General features: G+C 41.3%; 1 protein-coding gene across 2 annotated transcripts in view; it reads right to left on the reverse strand.

Moving 5' to 3' along the window:
- FZD6 (frizzled class receptor 6) overlaps positions 1-24,911 on the reverse strand; it is a 36,893-nt gene extending 11,982 nt beyond the window's left edge. The window contains exons 1-2 of one of the 2 annotated variants that reach the window (XM_059165871.1): positions 24,772-24,911; positions 23,488-23,817 (exon numbers count right to left, since the gene is read on the reverse strand). In XM_059165871.1, the coding sequence (XP_059021854.1) occupies positions 23,488-23,664 (177 nt within the window). In that variant the 5' untranslated portion in view covers positions 23,665-23,817; positions 24,772-24,911. The remainder of the gene's footprint in view (positions 1-23,487; positions 23,818-24,771) is intronic. The other variant, XM_059165872.1, reaches the window with a different exon arrangement.
- Positions 24,912-26,070: the final 1,159 nt, after the last annotated feature.

Raw genomic sequence — 26,070 nt, forward strand, 5'->3', positions numbered from 1 at the left:
TTGAAATAGTAAGATGGCTCAAATTAAAAAAACAACAACAACAAAAACACTCTATAGAAGGATTAGAAGATAAAGCTGAGGGAAGAGATGGACAGTTAGAGAGAAAATCCTCCCAATTAGAGGATCAGTCCAAGTGTCCAACACATGACTAAAGGAGTTCCAGAAATTAGAGGGAAAATGGGGTATGGATGATAATCAAATAAAGAATATAAGAACATTTTTCAGAACAGAAATGTACTAGTTTACTAACTGAAAACCTGGTATCACACTGCAATCTTATTACTAAAACATTTCTGGGCTTAACCTTTAGTCAATTTTCCTTTCTTTTCTAAGATTTATTTATTTATTTGAGAGAGTGTGAGGAGAGGGAAAGGCAGAGGGAGAGAGGGAGTCTGAAGCAGACTCCGTGCTGAGCATGGAGCCAAATGTGGGGCTCAATCTCATGGCTCTGGGATCATGACCTGAGCTGAAATCAAGAGTTGGACGCTTAACCAACTGTGCCACCCAGGTGCCTCCAGTCAATTTTATTTCACAGAGATCTCTCTCATATTCTCCTCTCTTCCAACCCCCCAATTCCAAACCCTATGCTACAGTGATTATCCCATCAGACAAACTTGTTCTATTATCTCCCACCATAAACAAAACAAAACAAAACAATAATATCTTTCCTTGACTTTACATCCCAATCCCCATCCAGCCATTATTCCATTTTTCTGTTCCCCTTTAGAGAAAAACTCCTCAAAACAGTTGTCTTTACTTTCTTGAATTCTGCTCTTCCCACTCCCTCTTGAGCCTTCCTTCAATCGTCCTCATACTTCAGTGAAACAGCTTGTCAGAGCCACCAATAAACTCCACATTGTCAAATCCAGTAAGTCAGTTCTAAGTCCTCATCCTACTAAATTCTTAATAACATTTTACACAGTGGATCCTGCCCTCCTCATGAAACTTTTTTTTTTTTTCAATTGGCTTATAGAATATGAATTCTCCTGGATTTCTACCTATCTCATTGCTGTTCTTTTTTTGATTCTCTTCTACTTCCCAATTCTACATACTGGAGTACTCGGGAGTTCCATCCTCAGATTTCTACCTTATCTATACTCACTCCCAGGAGAAACTCATCCAGAACCATGGAATTAAATACCAACTGTACACGAAGATTCCTAAAGTCATCTCCAGCCCCATCTATCCTGTGAACCCTCTATTTGATGACCACCTGCCTTTGGAGAATTCCAATAAGCTGTCAACATGCATCTCAAACCCAGTATGTTCAAAACACAACTCAATCCCACAGCATCCTATCTCCCAAAGAATCCCTCCGTCTTCCCCATCTCAGGTAGTGCCACCATTCACCAAGTTGCTCTGACCAAGAATCCAAAGACTCATCTTTTACTCCTCTCTGTCTCTCACCCCATATCTGATCCAGCAGCAAATCCTATTGGTTCCCCTGTAAGATTGATTTCAAATCTGACCATTTCTCACTATTACTAAGTTACTATGCCTAAGCCACTAAATCTTTCACCTAGACTACTGAAATAGCTTCCTAATGGTCTCACTACTTAACACTCTCGAAAATCTGACAGTCCATTTCCATTCAGTCCACCTTCCAACCAATGTGATTCTTTAAAATGTAAGCTTGTCCTTTTTAAAAAGACTCCATTAGAATAAATTCTAGAGTTCTTATCAAGTCCTATGAGGCCGCAGATTTCCTGGCCCCTGGCCACTTTCCAACCACCCTTTCCCTCATTTCCTACCATGCTTTCTCTTATTCACTCCAATGCCACTAAATTGGCATTTTGCTTCTCATAATTCCATGTGTATTTCTGCTTCAGAATCTTTGTATTTGCTGTTCCCTTTACCTAGAACACTCTTCTTCCACACAGTCACATGGCTTGTGTCCTCATTCATTTGGGTCTCTGCATAACTGTCACTTCAGAGAAGCATTCCCTGCCCACCCTATGTAAAAAAAATGTCTTTCCATTCTCTGTTCCATTGTTCTGATTTGTGTTTCTTTGTAGTCCTTACCACTATGTATCTAGTCCAGAAAGCAATCAGGGCAAATATACAAGGACAGATAGCTGAAGGAAGAATGAATGCCTCAAGGGAATGGCACTGGGGGACTGGAACTGACAGATTATATGGTATTTTAAGCATCTGGAAAAATTGCTGTTAGATGTCTAAAAGTCTAGGACATCAAGAAAAAAAGCTATAGGTACATAAAAAACAAGCAAATAAGAGAAAATGTAGTTATTGTGTTAACCAAGAGGGAAGGTATTAAAGAAATACATTCAATCAAAGCAAACTACTCGACTCAGTAATGTACAATATTTAATGTTCCTAGTAATGCTAGCACTGGAGATTGATTGATTTAACCAAGAATTATATTAGAACACTGGGAAGAGAAGAAAAAATGGTAGAGTAAGACAAATCAATAATCAACTACCATATAGAATAAACAGAGACTGCCAGAAGTTCTAAAAGGACGAATCAATAAGCAACAGACTAAGCATATTAGAACATGGCCTGTGTATCGGAAGAGCCCTGAAGGAGTTCAAAGTGTCTGTCTTTGGGGAGGACGATGGGGCTGGGGATAGAGAAGAGTGGGCAGGAACTGCCGTTTTTTCGTTAAAAGCCTTTAATAGTGAGGGTTTTCTTCCAGCTTTATTTAGGTATAATTGATATATAATAAATTGAACATGTATAAAGTGTAAACTTTGATGGGTTTTGAAACCATTACCAGAATCAACAAAATAAATATATCCATTACCACAAAAGTATTCTCTTGCCTCTTTGTAATCCCTCCCTCCTATCTCCCCTCTCACTCCCGACCACAAGCCAAAAAACCTCCCCTGGCAATCACTGATATGCTTTCTGTCATTACAGAGTGGTATTTTCTAGGTTTTACATAAATGAAATCATACAGCATATATTCTTTTTTGTCTGGCTTCTTTCACTTGGCATCATTATTTTGAAATTCATCCATGTTGTTCCATGCCTCAGCAGTTCCTTCTTTTCAATTGCTAAGTAGTATTCCATCGTGTGATTAAACCATAATTTGTTTATCAGTTCACCTGTTGATGGGCGGTTTGAAGTGCCCATAGGACATGTGAGTGTGGATATCTACTAGCAGACAGTTAAATAAATAGGGCTCTGCAAGTGACAGACTTTAGGTAAAGGACATGGATTTGGAAGCCATCATTATAAAAATGGTAACTGAAATATCTGAATCAAATTTCCCAATGAGAATATATAGAGTAAGAGAAGATGAAAATTCTGATTCAAGAGGAATGCACTGAACTTCATATTATCATCCTCTTCTTCTCCAAATGCCATTGAAATGGGAAAAAAGTTCTAAGGATAAAAAAGAAAATCTATAGCTCTACAAAAAATTAGGAAAACTCTTATCAATGAACTATAAACACTGAGGCATTTCTGAAAGATAAAAAGGAATTGAGGGGCACCTGGGTGACTCAGTGGGTTAAAGCCTCTGCTTTCAGCTCAGGTCATGGTGTCAGGGTCCTGGGGTGGAGCCCTGCATCAGGCTCTCTGCTCAGTGGGGAGCTGCTTCCTCCTCTCTCTCTGCCTGCCTCTCTGCCTACTTTTGATCTGTCTATTAAATAAATAAATAAAATCTTAAAAAAAAAAAAAAGGAATTGAGGTGGAGCATCTGGTAAGATGGCGGAAAGCTCACCTTGGTCCACAGATGCAACTAGGTAATGTTCATATCAGTGTAAAAAAAAAACACAGAACAACCCAAAGACTGGTGAAACCAACTCCACAACTAAAGGTAGAGAAGAGGCCACACTGAAGAGGTTAGGAAGGATGGAGATGTGGTCAGAGCCAAATGAACCCTGGCAGTCCTTGGAAAGGAGGGAGCCATGGATGTGGAGAGGGGAGAGAAAGACAATCACACGGGAGGCTGAATGGGGAAGATTAAGTGCCATAACATTTGGCTTTGAAAACTAGAGGGGCTGAATTTTGTGAGTTCTCACAATAATCAGTGGAACTTAAAGTCTCAGATTTTAAAAATCAGCAGGATGATTTCTGGAACAGTCAGCTGATTCCCCACCCTTAAAGACAGCACTACAAATAATCCGTGGGGATACAGCATAGGCATAGTAGCCTGAGGCATACAGGGGGTTTATTTACTAATTTCAGAGTGTGTCCCTAAAGGATAGAGAACCCTGGGAGACTCACCCAGGAACAAAGGAGCTGGCAGGCACCATTTTCCTCTCCCAACCATAGCACAAACACATGGCCACCTTTCAGAACTAGCCCAGAACTGACACTTACTACCTAACTTCTTCATACCACCACCTGCCCTCTTAGGGGATCTGCCCCATCTAGCCAAGCTTGCTTCAGTCCCAGCACTGAGGGTCTCCTCCCAGAACACTGGCATACCTTGCCAACACCAAGGCTCCCAACTCCTGGGCTTTGTGAAGCCTCAATCCTCCAGTGGTGGTTGGTCCCACTGAAGACCAGCATGCCTTGCAAAAACTGCAGGCCCAGACCAGCGGCTGTACCAGCTACACCCTGCACTGGCAGCACAAACCTTGTGGACACTGTGGGCCCTGCCCCTTCCAGCAGCTGTTGGTTGGTGGCTATTCAAGCTGGAGCCAATAGCCAGGTAGTGTGCAAGCAGCTATGATGGGCCAGCTCCGCTCCAAAGGGACTCCTGCCCTTGGGTGAGGGAAGGCTAACCACACACCCAATCGGACAATCCCAGCAGTGGGCTGCAGGCAGTCAGCTTGGTCAGATTGCAGGCCCACCAACCAATAACAGTTTCTCAGGGGACAACACAGGGAAAGCACCCTTCAGTTTGGTGCTATAACATTTCAGGCAAATGCCTGGTCTGACTAAACTCAAGCCCAAGGTGGCCCCAGACTAACAACACGGGGACCAAGCACTGCCCACAACAGGCAAAGAAAGCCATTGCAGAAGACTGGACTAAAGGCAAAAGTGGCCAACACACAGCAGTAGGGTGTGTGTGATACACATAGGCGACACCCCTGAAGCACCAGATTCTGGGGAACAAGGCACACTGCACTGCAAGGCACTACAGGACCTTTTATTCATAAGGCCATTACTTTCAAGAGCAGAAATGTAGCTGACTTCCGTAACACTTAGACACACAGAGTTAGCCAAAATGAGGAGATAGAGGATTATGTACCAAATAAAAGAGGAGGAGAAAACCACAAGAGACCTAAGTACAACAGAGATAAGTAATGTGTCTGATAGAAAAATTAAAGTAATGACCATAAAGATACTCACTGGACTTGAGTAAAGAGTGGAAGACATTAGTGAGACTCTTAAAAAAAAAAAAGATAAAAAGAGCCAATGAAAGATGAAGAACACAATAAATGAAATTAAAAATACACTAGAGGGAGAGTTGCCTGAGTGACTCAGTCAGTTACCAACTCTTGATTTCAGCTGAGGTTTCCAGCTCAGGGCCATGAGTTCAAGTCACTCACTGGGCTTCTGGCTGGGCATGGAGCCTGATTAAAAATACAGTAGATAGAATAGATAGCAAACTAAAGGAAGCAAAAAGATGAATTAGTGACCCGGAGGACAGAGTAATGGAAAGTAATCAAGAGAAAAAAAAATTATGCAAAATGATAACAGACAGGAAACTTAGCAAATTCATCAAGCATAACATTCTCAGAGGAAGAAGAAAAGGGAAAGTTTATTTGAATAAATAATAGTTGAAAACTTCCCTGCAGAAGGAAATAACTGACCATATCCAGGAGGCACAGAAATCCCCCAACAAGATCAACCCTAGGAAGCCAAACCAACACACACAGTAATCAAATTGGAAAAAACAGTAATAAAGAGAAAAATTTTTAAAGCATCAAGAAAAAGAAGACAGTTACATACAAAGGGAAGACCCACGGGCACCTGGGTGGCTCAGCTGGTTAAGCGACTGCCTTTGGCTCAGGTCATCATCCCAGAGTCCCAGGATCGAGTCCCGTGTTGGGCTCGTAGCTCCATGGGGAGTCTGCTTCTCCCTCTGACCTTCTCCCCTTCTCATCCTTTCTCTCACTCGCTCTCTCTCAAATAAAGAAAATCTTTTAAAACAAAACAAAATAAAACAAAAAAGAAAGTAAAGACCCATAAGGCTATCAGCAGACTTTTCAGCAGAAACTTTGCAGGCAGAAGAAAGTAGCATGATATATTTCAAATTGCTGGCAGGAAAAAAAAAATCTGCAGCCAAGAATAATCTATCCATCAAGGTTATCATCCAGAATAGAAGAAGAGATAAAGAGTTTTCCAGACAACAAAAGTTAAGGGAGTTCATGACTACTACAACAACCCAACAATGAACGGTAAAGGGACCCTTCTGAATGGAAAGGAAAGACCATAAGTAAGAATAAGAGAAAGTAGGGAACACAAAAGCAGTAAAATTTAAGCATATCTATAAAAATCGGTCAAGGGACTCACAAATGAAAAGACTATAAAGTATTACTCCATATATGTAAAACGCAGCAGGAGAGAGAGTAAAGAAGGTGCAGACTTAGGTGACCATCAACTTAATACAGACTGATATATACAGAAGATGCTATATACAAACCTGATGGTAACCACAACCAAAAAACAGCAATAGACATACAAAAAATAAAGAAAAGTAATCCAAGTATATCACTAAAGAAAGCCAGTAAACCATGAGAGGAGAGCAAAGGAAGAAAGGAACAGAGAAGAACTATAAAAATAACCACAGAACAAGTAACAAAATCACAATAAATACATAACTATCATTAGTTACTTTGAATGTAGATGGACTAAACACTCCAATCAAAAGACATAGGGTGATGGAATGGATAAACAACCAAGACCCATCTATATGCTACCTAGAAGAGACTCATTTCTGACCTAAAGACACAGGCAGATTGAAACTGAAGGCATGGAAGAGCATATATCATGCAAATAGATGTGAAAAGAAAGCTGTGGCATAACATATTCGACAAAATAGACTTTATTATTTATTTATTTATTTAACAGATTTTATTTATTTGACAGAAGTCACAAGTAGGCAGAGAGGCAGGCAGAGAGAGAGGGGGAAGCAGGCACTCTGTTGAGCAGAGAACAGGATGTAGGGCTCGATCCCAGGACCCTGGGATCATGACCTGAGCGGAAGGCAGAGGCTTTAACCCATTGAGCCACCCAGGCGCCTGACAAAATAGACTTTAAAACAAAGACCGTAACAAGAGATAAAGAAGGGCACTATATTGTCATAAAGGGGGCAATCCAACAAGAAGATACAACAATTGCAATACTGTTACAATATTACAATATACTATGTTACCCAACATGGGAACAATCAAATACATAAAACACTTAATAACAAACATAAAAGAATACCGATAGTAATACAATAACAGTAGCAGACTTTAATATGCTACTTACATCAATGGACAGATCACCCAAACAGAAAATCGACAAGGAAACAGTGACTTTGAATGACACAGATATAATCAGAACATTCCTTCCTAAGACAGCAGAATATATATTCAAGGGCAAATGAAACATTCTCCAGAACAGATCACATATTAGGCCACAAAACAAGTCTCGACCAATTCAAAACGATCAAAGTCATACTAAGCTTCTTTTCTGACCACAATGCTATGAAACTAGAAATCAACCACAGGAAAAAATCTGGAAAGAACATATACACATTGAGGTTAAATAACATCCTACTAAACAATAAGTGGATCAACCAAGAAATCAAAGAAGAAATAAAAAATTACATGGACAGAAATGAAAATGAAAACACAATGGTCCAAAATCTTTAAGATGCAGCAAAAGTGGTTCTAAGAGGGAAGCAATACAGGCCTACCTCAAGAAGCAAGAAAAATCTCAAATAAACATCCTAACCTTACACCTAAAGGAACTAGAAAAAGAACAATAAATAAAACCCAAAACCAACAGAGAAAGAAAATAATAAAAATTAGAGCAGAAAGAGATGACATAGAAATAGAACAGCTCAATGAAACCAGGAGCTGGTTCTTTGAAAAGATCAATGGAAAACAAACAAACAGAAAAGTGTGAGGGAGAGAGGACTCAAATAACCAAATCAGAAATGAAAGAGAAGAAATAACAATCGACACCATAGAAATATAAAGGATTGTACGAGAATACGAAAAATTATATGTTAACAAATTGTACAACCTAGAAGAAATGGATAAATTTCTAGAAACACATAATCTCCCAATATTACATCAGGAAGAAACAGAAACTTTTCTAACTTTTCTAAAAGAATAGAACACAAAGGAAAACTTCCAAATTCATTCTATGAGGCCAACATCTCTGATATTAAAGACAGCACCAAAAAAAAAAAAAAAAGAAAGAAAGAAAGAAAGAAAAGAAAAAAGAACTAAAGACTAATATTTTTGATGAACATAGACACAAAAATTCTCAACAAAATATTAGTGAATTGAATCCAACAATACATTAAAAAGATCATTCACCAATCAAGTAGGATCTATACCTAGATGCAAGGGTGGTTCAATATTTACAAATCAACCAACATGATGTATCACATCAATAAGAGAAATTATAAAAATCATATGATCATTTCAATAGATGGAGAAAAAGCATTTGACAAAATACAACATCCATTCATGATACAAACCTTCAACAAAGTAGGTTTAGAGGGAACATACATCAACACAATAAAGATCTTATATCAAAAACTCACAGCTAATATCATTCTCAATGGGGAAAAACAGAGAACTTTTCCCCTAAGGTCACGAACAAGTCAAGGATGTTCACTCTCAGCACTTTTATTAAACATAGTACCAGAAATCCTAGCCACAGTACTCAGACAACAAAAAGAAATTCAACCTGGTAAGGAAGAAGTAAAGTTTTCACTATTTGTAGATGATATGACATTATGTATAAGAAACCCTAAAGGCTCAACCAAAAAACTACTAGAACTGATAAATGAATTTAGCAAGGTCTCATGACATAAAATCAGTATAGAGAAATTCATTGAGCTTCCATACAATAATAATGAAGCAGTAGAAAGAGAAATTAAGAAAATAATCCCATTTGTAATTTCACCAAAAATAATAAAATATCTAGGAATAAACTTAGCTAAAGAGATGAAAGACCTGTACTCTGAAAACTGAAAAACACTGATGAAAGAAATTGAAAGGGTGCTGGGTGGTTCAGTGGGTTAAAGCCTCTGCCTTCGGCTCAGGTCATGATCCCGGGGGCTGAGATCAAGCCCCACATCAGGCTCTCTGCTCAGCAGGGAGCTGCTTCCTCCTCTCTCTCTCTGCCTGCCTCTCAATCTACTTGTGATCTCTGTCAAATAAATAAACAAAATCTTAAAAAAAAAAGAACAAAAAAATAATAATTCTATTTGTAAGAATTTATTTAAAAAAAAAAGAAATTGAAGATGACAGAGACAAATGGAAAGATATTCCATGTTTGTGGACTGGAAGAACAAATACTGTTAAAATGTCTATACTACCTAAAGCAATCTACACATTCAATGCAATCACTATCAAACAATACTTTTCACATTCTTAAAACAAACAATTCTAAAATTTGTATGGAACCACAAAAGACCTTCAATAGCCAAAGCAATCTTGAAAAACAGAAACAAAACTGAAGGTATCAGAATTCCAGACTTCAAGATATATTACAAAGCTGTAGTAATTAATCAAAGCTGTATGGTACTACATGCATACAAGTTTAAAATTGTAAAAAAAAAAAACAAAAAAAAACACAACAAAACAGTATGGTACTGGCACAAAAAAAATAGACACACAGATCAATGGAACAGAAAAGGAAGTCCAGAAATAAACCCATAATTATATGCTCAACTAATCTTTACCAAGGAGGCAAGAATACACAATGGGGAAAAGACAGTCTCTTCAACAAATGGTGTTAGCAAAACTGGCCAGCTACATGCAAAAGAATGAAATTGAACAACTTTTTTATACCAGACACAAAAATAAAGTCAAAATGGATGATAAAACTAAATGTGAGAATTGAAACCATAAAAATCCTAGCAGAGAGCACAGGCAGTAATTTCTCTGACATCAGCCATAACAGCATCTTTCTGGATAGGTCTCCCAAGGCAAAAGAAATAAAATCAAAGATAAACTATCTTTGTAGATAGACTATATCAAAATAAAATGCTTTCTACACAGTAAAGGAAATAATCAACAAAACTAAAAGATAACCTATTGAGTGGGAGAATGTATTTACAAATGATGTATCCAATAAAGGGTTAATATCCAAAATATATAAAGAACAGATACAACTCAACACCAAAAAACCAAATAATCCAAGTAAGAAATGGGCAGAAGACATGAACAGACATTTCTCCAAAGAAGACACACAGCTGGCCAACAGACACATGAAAAGATGCTCAACATCACTCATCATCAGGGAAATGCAAATCAAAACCACAATGAGATGTCAATTTATACCTGCCAGAATGGCTAAAATAAAAAACTCAGGAAAGAACAAGTGCTGGTGATGATGTGGAGAAAATGGAACCCTATTACACTGCTGGTGGGAATGCAAACTGGTTCAGTCAGGGTGGAAGACATTGTGGCGGTTCCTAAAAAAAAACCATGAATTTGAAGGGATATAGGCACCCCTCTGTTTACTGCAACATTATTTACAATAGCCAAATTATGGAAACAGCCTAAGAATCCATCGATAGATGAATGGATAAAGAAGACATAGTAGACATATAATAGAATATTATTCAGCCATAAAAAAAAAATAAACGAAATCTGGCCATTTGCAACAACATGGATGGAGCTAGAGAGTATTATGCTAAACGAAATAAGCCAGTCAATGAAAGACAAATACCTCTGATTTCACTCATATGTGGAATTTAAGAAACAAAGGAACGAAGGAAAGAAAAAACAACCCCTCCCCCCAAAAAACAGACTCTTAACTATAGAGAACAAACAGATGTTTATTAGAAGGGAGGTGGGCTGGGGCTGAGTGAAAAGGATGATGAGGATTAAAGAGTACACTGATCTTGATGAACACTGAGTAATGTACTACATTGCGCAATCACTGTATTGTACACCTGAGACCAATACAGCAGTATAGGATAACTACACTGGAACTGAGACTTTTTTTTTTTAAAGATTTTATTTATATATTTATTTGAAAGAGAGAGAGATCACAAGTAGGCAGAAAGGCAGGCAGAGAGAGAGAGGAGGAAGCAGGCTCCCCACTGAGCAAAAAGCCTGATGCGGGGCTCGATCCCAGGACCCTGGGATCATGACCTGAGCCAAAGGTAGGGGCTTTAACCCACAGAGCCACCCAAGCACCCCTGGAACTGAGATTTTAAAAAAACAAAATAAAAATGTGACACAGTACCAAGCAACTGAGGGAATAAAAGTAATGAAAGAAAAAAGAATGAGGTCAGATTCTGGATAAATAACAACAGATCTACTTTAAAATGCATTGCTGAGCACTGTATATACCTAATAAAAAAGCATAAAACATTAAAAAAGCAATGAAACTGCAAGGAGAAATGGAGAATTCCATGACCTTAATAAGAATTTTCAATGCATATTTCCTGCCAAATGAAAGGGCAAACGCAGAAAAAATTAATAAGTAAATATGAGATGTGATTACAACACTACAATTAACAAGTCTGATTTAAAGAGCACATATGGAACCCACACCCAACAATTACAGAGCAAGAGCCGTAAAGAACGTTGGAGCCGTGGAGAGTTCACCCCGTGCTGATGCGGCAAAGTGACCGGGCAAAGACAGGCCCTCCAACGGGTGGCAGACCGTGTTGCCCATATACAGACGATGCTGAGACCGATGCTTTGCTGCCTCACAGGAGCTTGTTAAAGAACAAACAGCAGAGTCCTTCTCTCAGTTTTCTCTACCCCAAGAGGGAGAATGCCCAGACGGTGCGATTATCCCTTCAGGAGCTGAAGTGGAAGGAGGAGAATCATGGACAACGAGTAACATTTCTTTCCTTACTTACTGTCCAATCAAGCCTCGTTCCTAACATTTTTGAGTGTCTGTTAATCAGACCCTAGAATGAAAATACACTGTGTGTGATTCTAACTCAGGAGTCATTCTGTAATAGCTAGGGTAAGTTGATGGTCAGCATTTAAGATCTGTTTACTGTCCAGTTTAAGGGCAGGCAAAATGAAAGTGACACACGTCCTTTTGCTATGCTAAAATAATTTCCTTACAGGGCCAATAAGGCAAGTCCCTGTTGGGCCCATGGTCAAAGGAGTGAGACTGATACAAAGCGAAGGTCAAGCAAAGCTTTATTTCGCGCCAAGCATCGAGAATCAAACTGACCAGCCAGGGCCGTCTCTTGCAAAGAGGCGACCCCTCCCCAGTCTCACAGACTAACTTTTCTAGAGCAAAGGCCATGTGGTTGAGCCTGGCCACACACAGGTGGCCAATTGAATTACAATTCACCCTATAGTCGTTATTTGAACTAGCCTATCACTCTGGTTAGAATTGGCGCCCAAAAGGCAGGGCCCACATTCTTGGGTGGTTAGGGAGGTATTTTCTGACTGGATGTCTCCACATGGCTTGACTCATCCTTGTATTCTGGGCTCTGTTACCTCCCCCTGACCTGACACGTCCTGGTATATGGGCTCTATTATCAGGGGCTGGTCAGTCATATTTCACTGGTTTCCCAGACTTGTTTCTAAGTAAGTTTCTCGGGGGGTGGGGGGGGCTGTCAATCTAAGTTTACTGCATAAATAACAAGATGGCTAGCTCTGACTAAGGCCCTTATAGTCTCATCTTTTGTTTAATAATTCTAGAACACCAGTACTGGTTAATCCAATAATGTTGAGGTTCATGCAATGAGCAGCCAATAAATCAGATGTTGAACCTTCAATACCTTCACAGGCCAGGCAGGTAAATTCAGAGGGTAGAAGATAGGGGGCAGCTGCCATTCAACCCCCAGCTGACTATTTGAAAATGGGGGCACAGGCCTGTCAGATTTATCAATTTTTCAGATGAAAACAGAATCTAGATTTTTATATAAAATCTCCAAATTTTTGGTACTTTAATATAAACATTTAAAATACTGTACAGGAAAAATAAAACATGTCTTCGGGTCACATCCAGTGTGAACTGCTTTCACCTTCTGCAACTAATAGACATGAAGAATTTTAGACTTGGAAAGGACTTGAGTGGACTTTTAAGTCTATTATTTTCTAAATGTGTGTGTATGTGTGTGTATGTGTGTGTATTTTGCCAAGATTTTTCTTTATATAAGAGATTACAAAGAAGCCTGCTATATTAAATAAATAAAAGCACAGATGCTCTGGCTGAAAAGGAAGCCCTCCCTCTGAGAGCCCTCTCACTGCTCCCCTTCCCTGCCAGTGACCTCAAAGGACTGCCAGAGATCACAGCCTGAAAACCACTGACCTAATCCAGACCTCAGGTTAAAAGTGAGAAACAAGAATCCAACTGCTGATTGAAGTCATTACTGAAATCCCCAAATCTAACCTGAATTAGAATGTCAGTGCCCTTCCTCCTAATGCTCCTTTTACCAACACTATAGCTACTGATAATAGGTCAGAGTTGTACTTGCCATAAACCAAGCACTGCGGTTTCCCATATGCCAATTCTCATACAACAGTAGTCCCGTGCAAGAGATATTCTTAGCTCCACCTTGCAGATGAGGAAACCGAGGCTCTCTACGAGCAACTTTCATCAAGTGTCCTAAGTAGTAAGAGGCAACCAGGATGTGAACCTGGGTCCATATGACTCCAGAGTATGTCCTCTTTAACTCTGACACTACGCTACCACAAGATGGGCAAGAAAGTCAATAAGATGAAGGGGAAAACAGATATGGTGAGGCCCCTGGGTGGCTCAGTGAGGCGCCTGGTGGCTGGTGAGGCGCCTGGTGGCTGGTGAGGCGCCTGGGTGGCTCAGTGGGTAAAGCCTCTGCTCAGCTCAGGTCATGGTGCTAGGGTCCTGGGATCGAGCCCTACATCGGGCTCTCTGCTCAGCAGGGAGCCTGCTTCCTCCTCTCTCTCTCTGCCTTCCTCTGACTACTTATGATCTCTGTCTGTTAAATAAATAAATAAAATCTTAATTAAAAAAAGAGTGACAAATTGGCATCCCTCAATTCTTGGTTCAAGGAGTGGAATGAAATACAAGGATTAAAAGGATTTAAGGTTTAAGAAGTTGAAAATCAAATACACAGTTTGACACTGCAGGTTGTCAAATTATACTTTGGCTAAATTTGCTTCCCTTTCACATAAGATATGGAGGGATATTGTGATCTGGAAGCAGTGGGACCCCTAGATCTGAAGTGGGGATACAAGACAAGGTTCAGAGGACTCACACAGAGCTCTCTCAACCTGAAGACCTCAAAGCAGACCTTCACCCTTTGTTGGGGCAGGTGCTCCTCATCTGAAAGATTTGCTTTGTAAGAAGAAAATAAATAGCTTTATACCACATCCCAACCACTCTACAAGTCTCAACCTGTAAGTAGAGTTCTACCCCAGCATGCCGTGGGATGGTCAAGTCAAAATCACATCTGGAAAAGGGGAGTATACATTACTTGTAAGACACTGTTCACTTATATCGGTTTCTGAGTATGCTGAATTAAGGAGGAAGGAACAGAATTTTAGACAAGGCTAAGATACACTGATATGGGTGTATTCATTCTAGATTCAATGTGCTAGTTTCAGAAATTGGGCTTTGGAGGTCAGAGGATAAATGGGCTCATGATAGGGCTTGGTGGGACCCTAAACCCAGCCCACTGTAATTTCTAAGCCCATGCCTGCATACTTCAAACAGCTGTATTTAGCCACAGTACAATCACCATACGGGCTTCCAGGATAAATATTATTATGGTAGAAGGGGCCAAGTGAAACCATGAGAAATCTTCCTCTACCAAGGTAGAAAATCAAGAGCGATATTACTGGGGGCAGGGGAGGGAGCACTTTCAGAGACTAATAACACCACTGAAAACATATTTAGGGGTATAATTCTTAGAACCTGTCCACTTTAACTCTCCAGCACAATGGAATATGTCATTAATATGTTGTCTCAAGCAACCCCAATCAAATGGCTAAGATGCTCTCCCAGATGCCATCTCTAGTGGAACAAATCGATGGCAGCTTTGGCCCCTTACATGCAGGCCAGTGCTAATCTGGCCAGTGCTTTTTGCTTCCAAAAGCCGTCTACTTTCACCTAGGAAGGACGGCAACACAACTTTCCCAACTTGCCTTCGAGCAGTGGTTCTCAGAGTGGACCCTGAGCAAGCAGCAGCAGCAGCGTCCTGAGGGAACTTGAGAGCAGTGCAAATTCTCCATCCCACTGTAGCCTACGGGTTCAGGAGTTCTCTGGTGGGAGCAGTGATCTGTGTTCTAACAGGCCCTTTGGATGGTTCTCATGCACACCAAGGTATGAGAAGCACCGCTTTAAAGTAATATCAGATTTTCAGCTCTGTGACTCGATGTCATCATCAGAGACCCTACCCATATCCTGCTTCATACAACATCACTCTGGCCCACTGTATTTAGGACAGAAAGCTGCTAAGGGCATAGATATATTCCAATGAGGAGATGAACCCTAACTAAATAAAAGGACCTTCCACCTTGGTTTGCTAATAGTTCCTGATAGTGTCAAGACTAGACACAACTAAGGGACATCTACACAGAACCACCTAAAGCCACCTCTCATGAACTGGGTATTACCTAACTCCCCCTTATGACGTCAGGCCTACCCAATAGCATTCCATCTTCAAGTGGCCTGAGCAGATATTAAGACGGAAAAGCAGCGTGAGTAAACTGCTACACTCTCGGAATGCCGGCTTCTGCCATATTACCATCTTTTTCCTTAAAACACACATGCTATGACTTGACAATGGAAGGAATCATAATGTAAGCCTGGAATCAGTGATACTGTAGGATCCTGCAGAGAAAGTCTGGATTAGAATTCCACTAGAGCATGATCAGAAGAAGAGAGATACTTTGATTTTTTAAAAATATGTAAAGCTACCCCTAAGCAGAGTGGTCCTGTGCCAGTATCTTAGCTGTGCCCTGACTCCCTTAGTATTAAACTAAAAGACAGAGGATATATAAGCATTTGTCACTTTACTGAAACATGGATCGCACATGGAAGTAAGGGAGCAAGCCACTTTCTCCTGTACAAGACCGAGTGCCGTGACACATCTGATTCTCCACTCAGGATATGTGCTTTCTACTCACGGGGATATACTCAGTAATTCTCAAGAAGTGCTAAGAGCTTTATTCCTTACTTTAAAAAAGCACCAAAACAAAATCAACTTCTAGTGATGGTAATGAAAACTGAGGGAGAGCGAAGAAGTCTAAAAAATGAGAAGAAAAAAAGTGATAGGTCTTAGCTAGAAAGAGAGTCACTTGAGATCTAAAGTGGTCCTTATTTATTTTTTTAAAAAGATTTTATTTATTTGAGAGAGAGAGAGAGAGAGTGACAGCACGTGCATGAGAGAGAACACAAGTGGCGGAGAGGGAGAAGCAGGCTGCCCACGGTGCAGGAAGCCTGATGCGGGGCTCGATCCCGGGACTCCAGGATCATGACTTGAGCCGAAGGCAGATTTTTAACGGACTGAGCCACCCAGGCACACGTAAAGGGGGTTCTTATATGTTTATTCCTCAGAGAGTAAATACTATTAATGTGTCTACAGAGATCACAAATAAATTCTATGAGTGTTACAGACAACTATACAAGAAAGTGATGGAAAATTTGTCACTTATTTTCATGAGTGAGACCAGTATCAGGCAAGTGAGTTTCTTTAAATAATACAAAGCAGGGCCTGGAATATAAGAGAAGAAAAAGCAGGAATTTGCATTATTTCCACGATGGAATACTTGTTATTTTTTTTTTTAAGTGTTCTTAGCAGGAAGCATTATTAATTTTAAGTTATTTCTTCAATAAACTGTTTACTTTGGAAATATGGCAAATATATGCAATAACTGGTTGACACTACAAAAGAATTCATTCAGGGAAGAGTCAACTCTTTAATTTAAAACTTGTGAATTGGAAAAATTCTAATTCCAGGGAAACTACACATTCAGGTACACATTCGGTAAATATTAATGAAAGTCTACACGACAAATACACAAACCAGAGCCATAAGCCTTCGCTACCTACATGTCGCATTCTCAAGGAAAGGAAATAACACAACAGTCTTCTCACGGTCTGGAAGAACCATGACACTTCATGGACAGACAGGCTCTCCTGAAGGCATAACTAGTCACGTCCCAGACTGTGGAATACCAAGGGATAGCCCTATAGGGACCTGGTGCCCATCAGCAGAGCCTCCCCGGAGACATGCTGTTCTCTGCTCACATACGCATCTAACCCTGATTCTGAAGATGACGATACAGTCACGGTACTTTCTTACTACTGATGTGGGAAACAAAGGTAAAAGAAAAATTAAATTTCCTTAGTACTTACAGCCGGATGACAGTCCGGAAACAGGCAGAGCGACATTCCTCTAGGAACTCCACTGCCTCAATATTAACACTTTGCTAAGGGCAAAAGGCAGTCTTAACTTGACCCCCAGGATCCTGTAAGTCTACTGTAACATATAAAAATTTCTTTGGAAACTTCCTTCTCTCTCTACACTCCCCCCAACAAGATACATTTTGGCAATCATCCTCCAAAGTGTATGACCCGCTTATATATATCTGAAGAGTCTCCTGACTGGGTTTTTACTAAAGGGTAATATATGACTTTTTCCTAACAACAGCTAGCCCCCTCAGGATGCTGGAAACCCTGTTTCCAAAATACCTGGGAGGCTTAGGCTCTCCCTAAACCCCTCCCAACTTGGAAGTATAAAATGGGCTACTCCTCGCGACCCCGGGGAGGGGGGGCAGCTCTTTCTGCCCACGGATCCTGTCCCCATGCTTTAATAAAACAATCTTCTTCCATCAAAAACGTCTCCAGAATTCTTTTTTGGCCCTTGGCTCTGAACCCTAACAACTGTCCTGCATCACTACTGTTACACAGTATCACAAAGGAAGGTAAGTTTATGAGTTGTACATTTAAAACACAAAGGTAGCCACCATACACACTCTGACTTGGAACACATTTCAGTATCTGTTTCATTTTGAATGACTCAACAACTTACTTTCGGAATAGTTACAGCTATTTTCAGAAAGTCTTTCCTGAAAAACAAGAATTAGTGACACTAAACATTTTCTTTCCTTCCATATGGGGATATAAGGCTAGAGAATAAGGACGAAATGAAGGGGTCCACTAGACTCCTTTAAAAGCAGGAAAGTGAAAACGTTTAAAAAAATCACTGTTTTGCAGAAATGGTTTTTTTCCTTAGAAGTTTGTTTATACAGTCTTGCTCCATTCCTGTATTTTTAATTGGATAGAGAGAAGTTTCAGTGGTGCGTATTAACAGGTGGAAAGAAAAGGGGGTTTTTTGGCTTACTTCCCTTTAGACTATTTGAAAGTACAATGACCGCATGCTGTTCCAAACACAATACATGACTTTGCTTTTGCCTAGACCTCAACGAAGGCAATTAAAAAAGAAAAATAGAATATTCCTGTTTCCATTTTCCCTAGATCAATCTCAGCTCCTTCTGGATGAAATCAGTCTCTCAAGGGACATCAGCCTCACAATTTGGGAAACAATGCTCTAGATACGAAACGAAAAGGAACACAATGGAAAACCAGCAGCCATTTGTTTTTCTACTTGGGAGAGTTGGGCTGTACAACATCCTTTTCATTACCAAGCCAAGTTACTATTCAGAATTGTAAATTAACTCTTTGAAATACAAATGACTTCAGCTTTAGACATTAAAAGACAAAACTGAAATCCCTCATTTCAAGCAATCTCTGAAACAAAACCGAAGAATAAGAATATCCCAGTCAGTGGTCTGTGATAAATTTGGCCTAAGAAAAATTTATGTGGAAAGATAAAGCTCAAGTAACATATTAACAAGAATGAACGATCATGTTTACTTAATACATACTCTGTGTGTAATATCCTTAGGAACACTTTCAAATACCTTAAACCAGGTCCCACAAACTAGCCTGTGGGCCAAAAAATGGTGCACTGCCTGTTTCTGTAAATACAGTTTTATTGAAAACCCATCTACACTCATTTGTTTACAAACTGTTTATGGCTGTTTTGCTACAGGTGCAGAGTTGAATAGCTGTGACAGAGCCTGTATGGTTTGCAAAGCCAAAAATTCTTATTATTTGGTCCTTTACAGAAAGTTTGCATTCCTTGCTCTAAACCAGTGGGTCTCAAATATTAATGTTCGTGAGAAACTCTTAGACAGCTTGTTAAAACACAGCCTCCTGAGCCCTGACTTCACAGATCATGCTTCAGTAGGTTGGAATGGGGTCCATGAACATATATTTCTAACAAGCCCACAAGCTGCTGGTCTATGAACTGAACCCTGAGAACCACTGCTCTAACCCATCTCCTGTAATCACAGAGAAGCTTTGACAACAGGTGCTATGAATTCTATGGCTATAAAACAGGATAGCCCTCAGACAAAATGAAAACTAAGGTGTAAAAGCTGACTGGGATAGATCCATTGATGTATGGAATTCTTGGTAGTTGAGAAAGCACAACGAGTTGCTTGCAATAATCAGATGATGATTCTTCAGCCCATTATTCTAACGTTAATTTATAGTGAACACTGTGAACTCAGTAGGGACCAGCAGGAACCGAAGACATTGGGGTTGGAAGTATAAAACCTCATCTTTTCTTTTGAGACGTTATAAAACGTTTTTTGTGGTTTGTGTGTGTGTGTGTATGTGTGTGTGTGTGTGTTTTAGTAACAGCCAGGCTCTACACAGTTATGATTTAGTATTTGACCAGACTATAGCACAATGTTTGTAAAGAAACTAAGACATGTGGTTTATAATACAAAACACCAATCAAAAGACGAATTCTTGGGATGCCTGGGTGGCTCAGTGGGTTGGGCTGCTGCCTTCGGCTCAGGTCATGATCCCAGGGTCCTGGGATCAAATCCCACATTGGGCTCCTTGCTCAGTGAGGAGTCTGCTTCTCTCTCTGCCTCTGCCTGCTTGTGCTCTCTCTCTCTGACAAATAAATAAAATACAATCTTTAAAAAAGAAAAAAAAAAGATGAATTCTTTCACTCCATATAAATATTAATGGTTAAAGAGAAAAATATTCTTTTTAAGATTTATTTGAGAAAGAGCATGCACACGCAAGAGAGCGTGCACTTGTGAGCAGGGGGAGCGGCAGAGAGAGGGAGAGACAAGAAGACTCCCTGCAGAGCAGGAAGCCCTGTGTGGGGCTAGATTTCAGGACCCTGAGATCATGACCTGAGTTGAAACCAAGAGTCGGATGCTTAACCAACTGAGCCACCCAGAGGCCCCCAAAATAAGATTCTTTAAATTCCAAGAAACAAGTATCATGTTAACATGGGAAAGAACACCGAGGATGTCAGCTAATACGCTTCATCAGACCCAGGCTCAGGTAGAACCCAGGTGGGTGATTTGAGAACCACCTAAAAGTATCAGAGTTTCTTTCACTTGAACACTGAAGATGACAGAGGTGGAAAGTGACGATTTGGCGGTAAAATTCTCTTTGCTGATTTATTAGAACAGGAAACACCACTGGTTTCTTTATTCAGCTTTTACTAGGCATCTACCATGCTCTGAGGCACTGGACTAGGCATTGGGAAAAGGTGAATAAACACCATCCTCTCTCTCCACACACTCGCAATCTAATGAGAGCTACATGCATAACTGCGATACTGCGTAATAAATATAAGAACCGTTATATATTTAGGCACTATCCGAGTATAGAAAGTGAGACTACATATGCCTGGGAGAAAGGTGAAAGAAGGCTTCCCTGAGCACAGAGACCTGCATAAACCCAGTAGGTGAAGGACAGGTACTGAGTCTAGGACACAATGGATACAATGTGTAAAAGGCACAGAAGTGAGAGAGAGCAATGTGGAGCAAAGTGTGCAACGTCTGAAGGGACAAGATGGGAAGGAAGCTGGCCAGGAAGGCAGGGTCCCCTATGAAGAACACACTAGAGTCAGGTCCATTCTTCTGGCTCTAGGGAAATGGTGAAGAATGTTATTACTCCCAGAGTGGACCATGAGGATTTGTTTTCATAAAATCACTTTGACACAACCAGAGAGGAGCAACTGGTGAAAACTGTGAGAAGACTTAGTATTCAAGGCACAGATGAGAAGAAGAAAGACAGGTAGGTCTGAAGAGAGGTTAAAAAAAAAAAAAACACCAAAATTCCCAGTTTAACTTTTATAGAAATGAAATTTGCAAAACAGCAGCAAAGACTGAAATTAACCCATCATATTCTGAGTCTTGGGAAATATCTTCTTTTTTATTGATTAAGATCAAAGGCTAAAAACAAACAGACAAACAAACAAAACCACTTAAAGATGACATTATGGTCCGTGTGGACAGAGAAGAGTTTGTTGGAACCTTGTGCTCAGACTTGGACAAATCGTAACTTCTCTGAGCTTCGGTTCCTACATGATGGAGGGCTCACGGGGTTCTTAACCAGGGCTATAAAGAGAGGTATATTTCAATACAATTGGTTTCCTTTGTCATGCACCTCATCTTAATTCAATTTTAAAACATTCTCTTATTCTAGATGGGGTCAGTGGCACAAAAGAGATTAGGAAGCTCTACATGTTATTTAGTGTCACAACTCTTAAATTATAGGATTTGGGGCATTCGTTATAGGAACTAAAAGAGAACATCACTGGCTAAGGACAAGTAAAGACGGGGCAACAGTAAAAGCACAATATCATGGCCAAAAAAAAAAAAAAGAATACCCAAGGATTTACAGTCTGACAAAGGTGGATATTATTTAGCCTTTCCGTTTCCCTTTCTTCTTTTGCAGACTAATATTATATTAAACAACTGCTTGATGACTTCCTTCTCTTATACCCTTAAACTTACTGAAGTATGACTGCTAGAAAAAACTTAACAGTAAAGTCTATGAAAAAGCTTAGCATATGGGGAAGATTATATAATGAGGTTGCTAACATTAGCAATCAAATAAAGGTGGTGAGAACAAAAATGCCTTCTTGATAATGTCCAGACACGAAACCCCTTGGGAAAGAAAAGCAGCTAGATAAATAAAAAAAACAACCTTTTTCTCTTAATCAGAAACAACTGTTTTAAAAAGACACGTGAAAAAAAAAGACACATGGAACAAAAAGTAGTTTGTATCATCTTGAAATTACAGGATTTAATAGCAGGGATGCATCTCTCCGCTCTCTCTACAATGGTACTCTAGGATAATGAACTCCAAATGATGTGACTTTATAAGGCCAGTGTTACCATTCAAATGTATGTAGCTATTATGCAGAAAGGAAATCGGATTTAAGAATAAAAATATTTTTTAAGAACTTTATAAGACATGAGTTATAAAACTATCAGAGAAAACATGAATGATGCAATTATTCCTTGAAGGCACTCCTATTACATACTTTATTTTGATCAGATTAAGCTATCAAAATGGTCCTGATTAATGAATTAAAGTATCACTGCACCATTTGCTCAGTGTTCAAAATGAGCAAATGGTGCAGTATTTAAAAGCTCTGCTATTTTAGACCAGTATCTACGAATGAGGTAGTGAAAAACTATTCAACTAAACAACAGTGAATGCATAAATCTAATCTCTTTTTAAATTAGTGTCTATATTAAAGTTGTAGGAGTTTCATCTCTTAGTAACGTTCTGAGGGGGAAAAGCCTTTACCATCCCTGGACGCTTCTTCTGGAGAAAGACTAGAAAAATATTTGTCTTCTTCCCTTCTTGAGACTTACCAATCTAAGAGATCTGTACGGGAGGGCAGGTTCCCTGTCTCTACAGGGAACTCTTTCTTCCCACACATCCCGGCAATCTGCATATCTCCAAACCGGAGGCTGGTAACTGAGGTACCTAAGGCAATCTTTAGTGTCACTCTGCTCCTCCCTAGACCTGTGGTTTCTTTTAACAGGTATCTTACAAAAAGTACTTAAGTGCCACGCTTTAAAAAAAAAAAGCCACTTTTTAGCCAAACAATTCAGCCCTCACATCTTCCACTAATTGATTTATTTCAGAAAAACTGGGCCAGGTGAACATTTACAACTACTTATGAAAATACACGGGTGTAGTTCAAGCACAATATAGGATATATGTTCAATGAAATAGGAAAAATTCATAATTCACACTTCCAGAGGAACTACCATACATAATTGATTAAAGGAAGCAAAACATTTGCCAGGTGCACGATATTTCAAAATCATCACTTACACCTCATATAAAATAAACCCTCCATTGAACAAATGCACTAACAAGGGCCACAAAACTACACAAAACAGAAGTTAGTAGGGGAAATTAATTTTCCAAAGGATGTATTCAAAATATGAAGTTGTTCACAACTTAATGGAATCCCTTACTGTGCTTCTTAAAAAAAAAAAAAAAAAAAAGAAGTCACATTTATAGTTTATTCCAGAGCAGAACATCAACTACTTCTCTATAAATGTATGAAGAAATACTCACCTCCATTTTCACAGCAGCTGTACTCTGGTCATAATGCCTCATCAAATTAGGGAAAAATGTCATGTTGTAGGCCATTTTCATACATCTGGGGACAGTAATTGGTTCACAGGTGAAAAGACTGTGCCCTCTTATGAAGGGTGGAAAAACACATATCCACAAAAATGCCAACATTTCCATTTTCTTCAGATTCCTGGTTTTACCACATGGCTGGGATTAATCGCTCTTTTCATCCTTAGATGGTCATCCAGAAAGAAAATGTTCAAATTGCTCTTTCATTATTTTGCCATTTTGAAGGAAGCTCTTTTCCTGAAATGAGTTCTGGGTCAATTACTGTAAAAACAACCAAGAGAGGGCATGTGCGACATCTGTCATACACTCAAAGGCGGACATCAAAGTGCAGAGGTTGAGTTTTTCACCCTGGGTAACTAACGCTGGAAAAACGACGGAAAATTCCGTCCTTTCGAGATACTCTTCACCTGCTCTGGCACAGCATACAGAATCGGCCGAGGAAGCCTCATCTCTAGGGAACCCATGATAGAACCTTTGGGCGGGGGGCAAAGGATGAGTGAGGTGGAGGGAAAAAAAGTCACGCTGGGGTTGATAATACGTTAAAAAGTATTAACAGAATCGTGAACGCTAAGGGCCCCTGTTGGGGATCTGATTACGCACAAGAAAACTGAGTCCCAGGGAAATTTCGTTCAGACCTAATGAGTTCCTAAAGCCTTGGAGGACTCCCTAGGGCCGGTCTGTGGGGCCGTCTCCGGGAGATGGGCTTTCCCGGTTTTCAAAAGGCCAACTGGGGGGAGACGTCTAGGATTCCTCCCGGAGGAGTGAAATCAGTTCTCACGGGCTGGGGCGAGGAGTGGCCGCACCGCGAGGGCAGAGGAACAAAGCTGGACCGGGAGGGTGACGGACGTCCGCGGGAGGAAAGGCCGTGGGCCCCGAGTCGCGACCAGCCGCACCCCCCACCCCAGCACCCCCGCCCCCGCCCGGTGCCCGGCTTCCAGCGCCCCGCGCGGGCCCTCGCCCCACAGCCCCGCACCTGCCCGGGGCCTGAAGCCGCGCAGCAGCGAGCCTCCCGGGCCGGCTGGGCGGCGCGAGGACCCGGCAGCGTCCCCCGGGAGCTCGCCCCGACTTCTGCGGCAACTCCGGCCTGCGCGGCCTGTCCCGCCGCCGCCGCCCGCCCCGCACCTGTGGCTCCCCGCCCGCCGCGCGCCCCCGAGGCCCGCCCCGCAGCGCCCGCCCGGCAGCGCCCGCCCGCCCAGCCGGCCCGAGGGGCCTCACCTCCCTCCGCTCCTCGCCGGGTCGAGCGTCCGGCCGCTGCGAGCTGAGACGGCGGCTCCGCGAAGCGTCCGGAACTCCAGCTGCCTCCGGAGCGGCCCGGGGAGCGAGGGCCGGGCGATCCCGCGAGACTGCGCCGCCAGGTCGGGCGGGCAGGTCTGGGCTCGCGGCGGCGGCGGCGGCGGCGGACCTGGCCCTCCGCCCGGTCCCGCCTGCGCTGCGGCCCGGGCGGCGCCCCGGGGACCGGGGTCGGGCTGCGGGTCCCGCTGTGCGGCCGCGGGGTGGGTCCCCTCCACCTTGCGGTGGTTCTGGTACCCGCAGCACACGGCTGTGCCGCGCGTCTCGCTCTCCCGGTGCAGCGGGCTTCCGCCTACAGGGCTTTCTTGAAGCTTCTGGGTGCCTCCCCTCAACAAAAACTTCCTTTAAGAGGACCCACTGCATTTCGGATCTCAGGACACACAAGGATTCTTAAAAGGGGGCAGATTTGCTCTGTAAAGGCAATTCTCCAAGTGTCCTTAGTGGGAAAGTGGCGGGGTCCCTTTTGTTAGTTTTGGGGGTCCGGCCACTAACTTGAGGCGCAGGTGGCAATGGGATTCCAGCCTGGCAGGTCCCACAGTTTTAGGGACGCAAAACCCTGATAGAAATAGAACTACTTTAGAAGTCAGCCTAGGGGCTAGAATCAACCATGCCACACATCATCTCGTGGGCTTCACTGATTATTCATCCCTCCTTTCTTCCTAAGACGCAACGACCACGGATCTTTTCCCTCTCTCCATAGTATTGTCTTTTCTAGAATGTCATATAGTTGGAATTGTATAATATGTATAATATGATTGGCCTCTTTCACCTAGTCATAGTCTTCAATGTCTTCTCATGGCTTGACAGCTCATTTTTTATTAGTGCTGAATAAAATCCCTTTGGCTGTACCATGCATTCACCCTCACAAGGTAGTCTTGCTTGATGCCAAGCTTTGGCGATGGTGAGTAAAAGTGCTAAACACCCGTGTGCAGTTTTTTGTGCCATGTTAAGTTTTCAACTCTTTGGGGCAAATACCAAGGAGCCCAACTGCGGGATCACAGGGTAAGAGCATGTTTAGTTTTATAAGAAATGGCCAAACTGTCTTCCAAAGTGGCCGTAACATTTTGCATCACCACTAGCGAAGTCTGACAGTTCCTGTTGCTCCACAGCAACAGAATTTGGTGTTGTCCGTGGTCCAGAGTTTGGCTATTCTAATAGGAGCAGTTCAACTGTTGGTTGAACTTGCACTTCTCTGATGATACGTGATGCAAATATCTTTTCAGC

This window comes from Mustela lutreola, chromosome 3 (assembly GCF_030435805.1).
Source record: "Mustela lutreola isolate mMusLut2 chromosome 3, mMusLut2.pri, whole genome shotgun sequence".
NCBI lineage: Eukaryota > Metazoa > Chordata > Mammalia > Carnivora > Mustelidae > Mustela > Mustela lutreola.